At 40.5% G+C, this 12,007-nt stretch overlaps 2 protein-coding genes across 2 annotated transcripts; one reads left to right on the top strand and one right to left on the bottom strand.

Moving 5' to 3' along the window:
* Positions 1-2,135: 2,135 nt before the first annotated feature.
* On the top strand, positions 2,136-3,702 carry LOC123385637 (putative olfactory receptor 2B8). The gene has a single exon (XM_045058464.1). It carries the CDS (start codon positions 2,136-2,138, stop codon positions 3,072-3,074), a length of 939 nt encoding a protein of 312 aa, XP_044914399.1. The 3' UTR covers positions 3,075-3,702.
* Positions 3,703-11,440: 7,738 nt separating this feature from the next.
* LOC111560566 (olfactory receptor 2G6-like) lies at positions 11,441-12,007 on the bottom strand. Its single transcript, XM_045058486.1, has one exon. It carries the CDS (start codon positions 11,906-11,908, stop codon positions 11,441-11,443), a length of 468 nt encoding a protein of 155 aa, XP_044914421.1. The 5' UTR covers positions 11,909-12,007.

The raw sequence follows: 12,007 nt of genomic DNA on the forward strand, positions 1-12,007 counted from the left end.
TTACTTTCTTGAAGGTTTTTACAAGAAAGGATGCTCTACATTGTCAAATGCTTTTTCTGCATCTATTGAGAGGATCATGGGGTTCTTATCCTTTCTTGTATTAATGTATGTATCACACTGATTGATTTGTGGACATTGAACCAGCCCTGCATCCCAGGTATAAATCCCACGTGATCGTGGTGCAGAATACTTTTAATGTAATGTTGGATCCAGTTTGCTAGTATCTTTTTGAGAATTTTTGTATCCATGTTCATTAGGGAAATTGGTCTGTAATTCCCCTTTTTAGTGGGGCCTTTGTCTGGTTTTAGAATCAATGTACTGCTGACCTCACAGAATGAGTTTGGAAGTTTTCCTTCCATTTCTATTTTTTGGAGCAGCTTCAAACGAATAGGTGTTAGCTCTTCCTTAAATGCTTGCTAGGATTCCCCAGGAAAGCCATCCAGCCCTGGACTCTTGTTTGGGGAGATTTTTGATTACTGATTCAATTGTTTTACAGATTATAGGTGTGTTCACATTTTCTCTTTCCTTCTGGTTCAGTTTTGGTAGTTGATAGGTTTCTAGGAATTTGTCCATGTCTTCCAGATTGCCCATTTTATTGGGGGTACAATTACTTGTAATTTTCTCTTATTACTCTTTGTATTTATGCTGTGTTGGCTGTGACCTCTCCTCTTTCATTCATGATTTAGTTGAGTCCTTTCCTTTTTCTTTTCCTCAGTATGTCTAGGGACTTACTGATTTCATTAACTCTTTCACAAAGCAAGTTCCTGGTCTCATTGATCTGTTCTACTGGTTTTCTTATTTTGATATCATTGATTTCTGCCCTCATCTTTATTATTTCCTGTCTTCTGGTGGTTCGGGGCTTTATTTTCTGTTCTTCTTCCAATTCCTTAGGTGTAAGATTAGGTTGTATATTTGAGGCCTTTCTTCCTTCTTTAGGAAGGCCTAGATTGCTAAATACCTCCCTCTTATGACCACCCTTGCTGCATCCCAGAGTTTTGGACAGTCATGCTTTCCCTTTCATTGACTTCCATATACTTTTTAATTTCCTCCTTAAATTCTTGGTTACCCCTTTCATTCTTTAGTAGGATGTTCTTTAAACCCAAGTATTCATGGTCTTTCAAATGTTTCCTTCTGGTTGGTTTCGAGTTTCATAACATTGTACTTTGAAAATATGTATGGTATGACCTTGTTATTTTTGTGCTTGTTGAGGGCTAATGTGACCCAGTATGTGATCCATTCTAGGGAATGATTCATTTACACTGGAGAAGAATGCATATTCGGCTGCTTTAGGATGAAATGTTCTGAACGTATCTGTTAACTCCATCTGGTCCAGTGTGTCATTCAAAGCCATTGTCTCCTTGTTGATGTTATGCTTAGATGATCTGTCCACGGTTGTAATTGCGGTGTTAAAGTCCCCTAGTATTATGACATTATTATCAATGAGTTTCTTTGTGTTTATGATTAAGTGATTCATATATTTGGGTGTCTCATGTTGGGGGCATAAATATTCACAATCATTATGTCTTCGTGATGGATAGACCCCTTAATTATGATATAATGCCCTTCTTTCATCCCCTGTGACAGTCTTTCTTTTAAAATCTAGTTTGTCTGATACAAGTATGGCTACTCCAGCTTTCTTTTGACATCCATTAGCATGATAGATGGTTCTCCATCCCCTTGCTTTCAATGCGTAGGTGTCTTTGGGTGTAAAATGAGTCTTTGTAAGCAGCATATTGATGGGACATGTTTTCTTATCCATTCTGATACCCTATGTCTTTTCATTGGAGAATTCACTCCATTTACATTTAGTGAGATGTAGGTACATTTTACAGTCTAGTAAGCACAGACTGAAAGGCCGTATTGCCTATGACTGAGGCAAAAACAGGTCCATTATTTGATTTTTTTTATCTAAAAAACTAATGATTCACTTTTTGTGACAATGTGGAACTAAATTCATAAAACTATGGCAATTTCATGGGTGCATCATTTATTCAAATAGTTTTCATAATATCCCATGGCTATATCTTTTCATATGATCATTCCACCAACGACAAACTGTATTTGGTGGGTTTATTTGAGATTTATTGTATAAATTGCTAAATGCTTGGTCTTGACAGGAAACACAGTAAGAAAAGATGGACCCGAAAAATGGAAGTTCTTTCACTGGCTTTATCCTGCTGGGTTTCTCTGACCGGCCTCAGCTGGAGCGAGTCCTCTTTGTGGTTCTTCTCATCTTCTATCTGCTCACCCTGCTGGGAAACACAACCATCATTGCGTTGTCCCTCCTGGACCCACACCTGCAGACTCCCATGTACTTTTTCCTGTCCAACCTAAGCTTTCTGGACCTGTGTTACACGACCAGCACTGTTCCTCAACTGCTGGTTCATCTCAGGGGAGCAGACAAGTCCATCTCCTTTGCAGGCTGTGTAGCTCAGCTGTTCGTCGCTCTAGGGTTGGGAGGCACAGAATGCATTCTGTTGGGGGTGATGGCATTTGACCGCTATGCAGCCGTCTGCAGGCCCCTGCACTACACAGTGATCATGCACCCCCGTCTCTGTGCCCTGATGGCTTCTGCATCATGGTTCATTGGCTTTGCCAACTCCTCATTGCAGACGGTGCTCATCTTTCTTGTACCACTTTGTGGGAGAAATAAAATACACCACTTCTTTTGTGAGGTCACCCCACTGCTCAAGCTTGCCTGTGTTGACACCACTGGGAATGAGAATGAGATCTTCTTTGCCAGTGTGATCATTCTCCTCATACCTGTGGCATTAATCACGTTCTCCTATGGTCAGATAGTCAGGGCAGTGTTAAGAATAAAGTCAGCCACAGGACAGAGAAAAGCTTTTGGGACATGTGGGTCCCACCTCACGGTGGTCTCCCTGTTCTATGGCTCGGCCATCTATGCTTACGTCCAGCCCAGCAACAACTACTCCCAGGATCAGGGCAAGTTCATTTCTCTCTTCTACACCATCGTCACCCCCATGGCCAACCCCTTCATATATACCCTGCGGAACAAGGATGTGACGGGTGCAATGAAGAAGGTGTTGTGTAGGGGCTATGACTCCAGATGACTGAGGGAAGACCCTTTCATGGAAGACTTCGAATGCCAGAATCTTTAAGATTTCTGTGTCCTCCACATTTCCCCTGACAACTCTGAAGGGAGCTTCCTTAATTCATTCTTTCATGCAAGTGAGTGTTCAAACTCTAAGTTCATGGACGCATGGCAGCCTCCAGAGATGCTGAGTTAGTGTTCCTAAACCATCTGCATCATATTAATATTGTAAAAAGTTTCACAGGATTTTCTCATTTCACCCCCTTTTAGAGAACACTATTCCATTGCTAATTGCAAAGGACGGTTACAAGACACCATAATACATAGCAAAATAAGAATAAAAACCACTAGAACACTGTAATAAATGTTAATACTGTAGCATTTTCTCGCAAAAGCTGGAGGCTATTGCTGATTCTCTCAAGTAGCTCACGGCTCTATGACAATGGCTGTAGCCTGACTGGATCACAACTTTTTCCCAGAAGTAGGAGGGCAAGTGTAGGAAAAACAAACCTTAGCTCGGACAAAAGTTGCTAACATCCATCCTGGTAAAGCTGTTCAGATATCAGGCCGTGGTGTCATGTCGCCATTGTGATACTGTTTTCATTTTGAAACACACTTCTTTGTTTTTCAAAAAATTTTTTTCTTTAGAATTCACTTTTATTAGTTTAGTGTTTAATTAAATTTTTATGGTTATTCCATTAGAGTTAACCTACAGTTTTATATTCTTCCCGGTGTACAATACAGTGATTCCACATTTCCACCATCACATGTACTCTGTTTAATTTCCGTCACCTTTTTAACCCATCCCCCAGGGCCTCCCCTGTGGCACCAGTGAGCCCAGAGAAGGGAAGGGAGATTCTCAGTTACATGCGTCCCTACCTTCGTAGCCCTGTCCTGGCCTTAGGGCTGTCACACGTTAGCATAATGGCAGGGTGTGCAGTGTAGGGTGACTGCACTCTGGACACGCCCTCTGCATCCTGCTAAACTCACTCCTGGATCAGCCATCAGAGCGCAGTCACCCCTGTGAGACCCTCCTGTACCTCCTAGTCTGCACGTTTCGCAGCTACTGTTGGCCAGAGTCCTGCTCTGACCAGGCTCACGGAGGAGGCAGGAACAGGTCACACACCCCTGCAACTCCACCCTTCACAGGTGACTGCTTTTTGGATGCTTGTTTGTGACACGAGTGAGAGCTCTTTCACCACAGTGGTGTTGTGGCATGTTTGAGCCCTGATGGTGCAGACTGGGAACCACTGTGTGTGGACTCTTGGTTTGCAGGGGAAAGGGGGGCTGCGTGTAGATGCAGAAAGGAGAGGATGAATGACCGGAGATGAGTGGCATCCAGGGAAGGACTCCCCTAGGTGGCCTTAGACACAGGACACTGGCTTCTGGAAGGAGACATTTCCTTCTTTCCCCGCTGTTTTGGAATTAAGTTGACATGAGACAGAGTAACTGGAGAAAACATCCAAAGTTTTATTATCTGCACACAGAGGCCCAATCTGGACATTGAGACCCAAAGAAATGAGCAAAGTAGGTGGTTTTTTACCCCGTTTATAGAGAAACAACAGATGAGCGTGGAATTGACAGGAGAAAGAAAACCGGGGTTTGGAGCTGCAGTTAGCAGGGAATGCGAAGTGGAATGTGGGCTGAGGTAGTGGGTTAGTAAAAAGTAGCAGGATTATTTCTACAGCCTTCTCAGCTCTAAGGTCTCTACCTGTGGTGATAAGTGGTCATTTTTCCTTCTTAGACCTGGGAGGGGACTTTCATTCGGGAGATATTTCCTGCTTCCAAGGGGACAGAGGAGGGTGTGATGTCCTCCCACCTGCTCTTTCCCCAGTAGCTTCTATTCAAAGTGATCAATATGCTGTTGAGGTCCACGTTGGGGGGCCTCCCTGGGTTCCCACACTTGCTCCGTTTAAAAATTTAATTCTATTGATTTACATTGTTGGGTGGATTTATTTGAACCACTGGAGTGAATGAAATCTACGAGATCTCTAGGAAGTGTAAGTTCTTCTGATTCGTGAACCATTTCTGAGAATGGTTTCAACCTCTTTTCAGGATGAGGCTGTTCAGTTGTTGTACTTGTGTGTTGAGTCTCAGAGAAGCATCACAGACGTTTTTACTGATTGGGTTATTTGGGACCTCCATGATCAATGGCCTGTCTTGATCAGTGGTCACAGCCTTTGACAGGGCCCCGTCCCCCCGAATCTGTGGTAGCAGGTCACACATAATGCTTTCTCACATTTGTAAGTCCCCATTTCAAGCACTTGGAAACGTGAAACAGTTTTGCAAGATTCTCTTTGGAGAGCTTCTTTAGTAACTTATCTCAAGCGAGAACTCGGTTTTAATGTATTTAAAGGAAACATGTTGGCTAACAATGTGTTCTTTCTAGCTTGAAATCAATCTCTCCCAGGTTTCAATGCCCCTCTTAGAAAAAGCACCTCTATTCCCGCAGAATGATTCTCCTCATAGTCTGCCACAACGTGTTACATTTTCATTTGCATTTAGGTGGAAGCAGCATATATATTCATATATTATTAGACACACACACCCACGGACATGCTCGTGCACAAAATGTGCTCCATAGGCAATGTCCTGTAGGCCAGTGTCTGAACCCTCTTGTGAAGATGATTACTACAAGAAAATATGTTTCCTTGAGCTTATACTACTTAGAAGTGCCAGGCTCATACATGATGTATTTCCAATATGTTCTGAAATACAAATACATCCTAGTGTATGTGGTAACAGTATCCCTGCAGATCACATTGAATGGAGGAAAAAAAACTCTTTCCAGGAGGTGGGGGGAGCAATGGCTGTTGGTAGAATCTGGTACCACTCAAGAGCTCCATGGAACAAACTATACCCCTATAGACACAATGAGCTAAAAAATTTAGAAGTCACAGTCTTTCAGTCTTTACATTGAAATTTGGATCATAAAGAGTAGCTGTGTTAGTGGATAGGACAACACTAGAACAGCCTCATTTGGTAACTGTCAATGTGTCCAATGTCAAGAATTGTTTTCTCAACGTTGTCTTCTAGGAGCTTTACAATGTCAGGTCTTAGTTTACATGTTAATCCATTTCCAGTTAATTTTTTGAGTGTTGTGCTATAGGGCTCCAATTTCATTTCTCAGAATGTATTTACCCACCTTCTGTGACGATTTATTAAAGAGACCTCATGTTTCCTCGTGTTTCCTCATGAATATTCCTGACTCCTTTTTCAAATATTAGTAGTCCGTACGTGGATGGGTTTATTTCTGTGCTCTGAATTGGTGTATGTGTCCACTTCTTGAGCTAGTAACATGCTGGTTGATTCCTCGATATTTATAATATGGTTTGAATCAGGAAGTCGGCTGCCTCCAGCTTTGTTCTTATTTGTTGGATTGGCTTTGCCAATTGGGACTTTTGTGGTTCCATACAGATTTCAAGATTGTTTCTTATTCTATCTGTGAAATAAGCCATTCAAATTTTGATAGGGAATGCATTGAATCTAGAGATGATTTTGAATACTGTGAAAAATTTTCAATCTTAATATTTTTAAATATAATTTATTGTCAAGTTGGCAAACATACAGTGTATACAGTGTGCCCTTGGTTTCAGGGGTAGATTCCCATGATTCATCGCTTACCTTGCAACACCCAGTGCTCATCCCAACAAGTGCCCTCCTCAATGCCCAATTCATGAACACAGGATACCTTAATTCTCTTCAATTTGTTCCATCAACTTATGCAGTTTTAAATGTAGAGATATTTTGCCTCCTTGGTTAAATTTAATCCTACGTATTTTATCATTTTTGATGCTATTGTGAATATGGGATGAAAAAAATCTTTTCATGTTTTTGGAAATGGCAAGACTTAATTCTTTTTATTGCTGAGTACTATTCCATTGTGTGTGTGTGTGTGTGTGTGTGTGTGTGTGTGTATGTGTGTGTGTGCGTGTATCACAGTTGCTTTTTTTTTTTTTCAATTTAATTTAACTTTTTTTAACTTTACACCCAAACTGGGTAGCATATAGTGAAACAATGATTTCAGTGGATTCCTTAATACCCCTTACCCATTTAGCCCATTCCCCCACCAACAACCCCTCTAGCAACCCTCAGTTTGTTCTCCATATTTATGAGTCTCTTCTGTTTTCTCCCCCTCCCTGCTTTTATACTATTTTTGTTTCCTTTCCTTTATGATCATCTGTTTTGTCTCTTAAATTCCTAATATGAGTGAAGTCATATGATTTTTGTCTTTCTCTGCCTGATTAATTTCACTTAGCATAATACCCTCCAGTTCCATTCACGTAGTTACAAACGGCAAGATTTCATTCCTTTTGATTGTGAAGGAATACTCCATTGTATATATATACCACATCTTCTTTATCCATTCATCCATCAATGGATATTAGGGATCTTTCCATACTTTGGCTATTGTAGATAATGCTGCTATTAACATGGGGGTGCATGTGTCCCTTCAAAACAGCACACCTGTATCCTGTGCATAAATGCCTAGTAGTTCAATTACTGGGTTGTAGGGTAGTTCTATTTTTAGTTTTTTGAGGAACCTCCTTACTGGTTTCCAGCGTGGCTGCACCAGCTTGCATTGCCACCAGCAATGCAAAAGAGATCCTCTTTCTCTGCATCCTGGCCAACATCTGTTGTTGCCTGAGTTGTTAATGTTAGCCATTCTGACAGGTGTAAGCACCACAGTCTATCCATTCATTCATCTTCTTTATTCATGCAAATGTTTATGGCCATTTGGGCTGTTTCCATAATTTAGCTATTGTTGATAGCACTGCTATAAACATTGGGGTACATATGCCCCTAAAATTAACACTCTTGCATCCTGTGGATAAATTCCTACTAGTGCTATTACTGGGTCATAGGGTAATTCTATTTCTAATTTTTTGACAAATCTCCACAGTGTTTTCCAGAGTAGCTACACCAGTTTGCATTCCCACCAGCAGTACAAGAGATTCCCTTTTCTCCACATCCTTGCCAACGTCTGTTGTTTCCTGTCTTGTTAATTTTAGCCACTCTGACAGGTGTGAGGTGGTATCTCATTGTGGTTTTCATTTGTATTTCCCTGATGATGAGCAATTATGAGCATCTTACATGTGTCTTTTAGCCATCTGGATGTCTGTTTTTGAGAAGTGTCTGTACATGTCTTTTGCCCATTTCTTAACTGGATGACTTAATTTTAGGTGTTGAGTTTGATAAGTTTTTTTATAGATTTTGGATACTAGCCCTTTATCTGGTATGTTGTTTGCAAATACCTCCACCCATTCTGTTTGTTGTCTTTTAGACTTGTTGATTTTTTTTCCTTCGCTGTGCAGAGGCTTTTTATCTTGATGAGGTCCCAATAGTTCATGTTTACTTTTGTTTCCCTTGCTTCTGGAGACATGTCTAGTAAGAAGTTGCTGCAGCCTAGGTTAAAGAGGTTGTTGTCTGCTTTCTCCTTTGGTATTGTGATGGTTTCCTGTCTCACATTTAGGTCTTTCATCCATTTTGAGTTTATGTTTGTGTATGGTGTAAGAAAGTGGTCCAGGTTCATTCTTCTGCATGTCACTGTCCAGTTCTCCCAACACCATGTGCTGAAGAGACTGTCTTTTTTTCCACTGGATATTCTTTCCTGCTTTATTGAATCCACGGAAACTTATGGAAAGCTTAGGAAAGAAATTAAAGAAGACGCAAAGAAATGGAAAAGCATTCCATACTTGTGGGTTACAAGAGCAAATATTGTTAAACTGTAGATACTACCCAAAGCAATCTACACATTCAGTGCTATCCCTATCAAAATTACACCAGCATTCTTCACAGAGTGAGAACAAACAATTCCAAAATGTGTGAAACCAGACAAGATGCCAAATAGCCAAAGTAATGTTGGAAGAGATACCTATAGCTGGAGGCAGCACGATTCCAACTTCAAGCTGTATTACAACGCTGTTATCATTAAGACAGTATGGTACTGGCACCAACACAGACGTACAGATCAATGCACCAGACTCGAGAATGCAGAAATGGACCCACAAATCAATGGCCTATTAATCTTCAACCTACCAGGAAAGATATCCAGTAGACAAAAGAGAGTCTCTTCAGCAAATGACTGGACTTTCCATACTATGTTCTGTAAGAGTAATGAGGGTGGGCATCCTTGTCTTGTTCTGATCTTAGAGGAAAAACTTTCAACCTTTTGCCACTGAGTATGTTACCACGAGTTTGTCATAAATGGCCTTTCTTATGTTGAAGCACATTCCATCTACAACTAATTTGTTGAGAGTGTTTACCATGAAAATATATCATGTTTTCTCAAATGCCTTACTGCTTCTATTGAGAAAAACATACGTTTTTTATTCCACTCTACTCATGTGATGTATTGCATTGACTGATTTGTGTATGTTTCTTTGTCCTGTATCCCTACTACATCCCTCTTGATCATGGTGTTTGAAACTTTAAATGTGCTGCTGAATTCGATTTATCAATATTTTGTTGAAAATTTTGCATCTATATTTTGCAGAGATACTGGTCTATAGGTTTCCTTCTTTTTTTCTTTGTACGATTTATCTGTGTTTTACATAAGGTTAATGCTAATCTTGTGAAATGTGTTTGGGAGTGTTTTGCCTCTAAAATTTCTTTGAAGAGTTTGAGAAGGATTGGTGCTAGTTGTTTTATAAATGTTTATGAGGGAAGAGGTAACTATATTTGTATCAGACAAAATAGACTTTAAGCTAAAAATGAAAACAAGTGATAAAAACCTCAGTATACAAGGGGGTCAATTCATCAAGAAGATATAACAAGGGTAAATGTATGGGAACCAACATGGGAGCACCCAAATAAATTACGCAAATGCTAACAGTTATGAAGAGAGAAATAGACAATATAATAACAGTAGGGACTTCAATATTCTAATATTAACAATGGACAAATCATTCTGATTGAAAGTCAACAAGGAAATATTGGACTTGAGCCATAATTAAAAGCATTTAATACACATATATGGAACTTTCATCCAAAAGCAAAATGCAAAATGCAAAAATGCATATTTTGCCAAGCACACCAGGAACATTCTCCAGGATAGACCATAAGATAATGTATATAACAAGCCTTTGCAAATTGGGGGAAATTGCCCTCATGAGTGTCTTTTTTGATCATATCCCTATGAAAATGAAAATCAACAACAAAGGAAAGCCAAAAAAAAAAAAAGGAAAGCTCAATTTTGCAAACATGTAAAAATTAAATAAGATACCTCCCCCAAACCAATGTGTCAAAGACATCAAAGGGAAATCAAGTAACATCTTGAAAAAACGAAAAGAAAACACTATTTACCAAATTTATGCAATGCTGCTAAAGCAATGCTAAAGGAAAGTTTACAGCATTTAAAGGACTACAGTAAGAAAAACATTCTTAAATAACCTGGCTTTACTCCTCCAAGAACTAGGAAAAGACCAAAATAAGCTCCAAGTTAGCAGAAGGAAAGAAATAACCAAGATCAAGCTGAAATAAATGAAATGGACACCATAAAACAATTGCAAATCAACTTAGAAGGAAGAAGAAAACCAGAACTCACTGTACAAATGATCTTGGATTGAGGTCTTCGAAGGAAAGTTAGGTAAGGTTCATTCTACTAGACTAAATATTATTTAGATCATAAGCACTATATAGTCTACTGGTTCAGTACCGGAAAGAAGTAACATAGCTCCTTTGCAATACAAAACCAATCACGTGTGAATGGAACACAAATCTTTATGTGATTATTTAGTATCATACTATTCTGATCATATCGGGCTTGCTTCAAACCCATTAAAATTAAGTGATTCGAAGTACATCATGCGCACGAGAGTGGAAGTAGCTTCAGGGTAAAGTCTGATGACATTTCCCTTGTTGTACACTTTCTATCAACCGCGCTCAGATCCATCATCAGAATATAAGCAGAACCCCGAATTCTCCTCCCCCACTTCTCCTTCCAGTCGTGACTCTTCTGGGCAACCACCATTCTGGCTTCCAATACCACAGATTCATTGTGCCTGCTTCTGAATTTCACATGAATTAAAAGTAAATTTTATACCATTCAATTCGAACAGTATGAACTGTTTTTTAGCTGGCTTCCTTCACTCAGCAGTGTGTTTGCAAGAGGCATTCATGCTGATGTATGTAGCTATTATTTGTTGATTCTCATTATTGTATACATTCCAATAGAGGATACATCATAGTTATTTTTAGATTCTTTTATTGAACCCATATTCTCCCCACTAGAATATTGAGCTCCATGGAGACAGGGCTGAGTGTTGTGATTGCTCGAAGTCGACGTCAGTGGAACAATGCCCTAGACAGAAGAGGTGCTTTATAAGGATTTATTGACTTCAGTGACAACCGGGTTGTAGTCACCCAGAATCTGCAAACCCTGTATTAGCTCCCTCTGGAACCTGTGGTTCCTCTCACCAGTCTCCTCAGTGCCCCCTTGACCTCCTTGTTCCTCAGAGTGTAAATGAGGGGACTCAGTAGGGGAGTCACCAGAGTGTAGAAGAGCGCAATGCTTTTGTTGACATCCTGCGAGTAGCTGGAGGGAGGCTGGAGGTACATGGAGATGAGTGTGCCAAAGAAGATGACCACCACCATCAGGTGGGAACCGCAGGTTCCGAAGGCCTTCCGCCTGCCCCGGGCCGATTTGATCTTCAGGACGGCCCTGGTGATGTGGCCGTAGGACACTAAGATGAGCGACAGAGGCACCACGAGGAAGAAGACACTGACCGCGAAGACTTCAGCTTCGATGATGGAGTTGTCAGCGCAGGCCAGCTTGAGCATCACCGGCGCTTCACAGAAGAAATGGTCCACCTGGTTTCTCCCGCACAGGGGCAGGGTCATGGTCAGGGCCATCTTCCTCACCTGTCTACTCTGTCCTTCTTATAGAAATACCAGTCACTTTGTGGTAGAGCATGCCCTTATTGAGTGTAACCTCATCTGAACTTGAATATG

The sequence above is a fragment of the Felis catus genome, chromosome B2 (genome assembly GCF_018350175.1).
Source record: "Felis catus isolate Fca126 chromosome B2, F.catus_Fca126_mat1.0, whole genome shotgun sequence".
Taxonomy (NCBI): domain Eukaryota; kingdom Metazoa; phylum Chordata; class Mammalia; order Carnivora; family Felidae; genus Felis; species Felis catus.

Bases quoted from the DNA above. Each gene is read 5' to 3' on its own strand.
- LOC123385637 (XM_045058464.1), top strand. From the start codon at position 2,136: ATGGACCCGAAAAATGGAAGTTCTTTCACTGGCTTTATCCTGCTGGGT.
- LOC111560566 (XM_045058486.1), bottom strand. From the start codon at position 11,908: ATGGCCCTGACCATGACCCTGCCCCTGTGCGGGAGAAACCAGGTGGAC.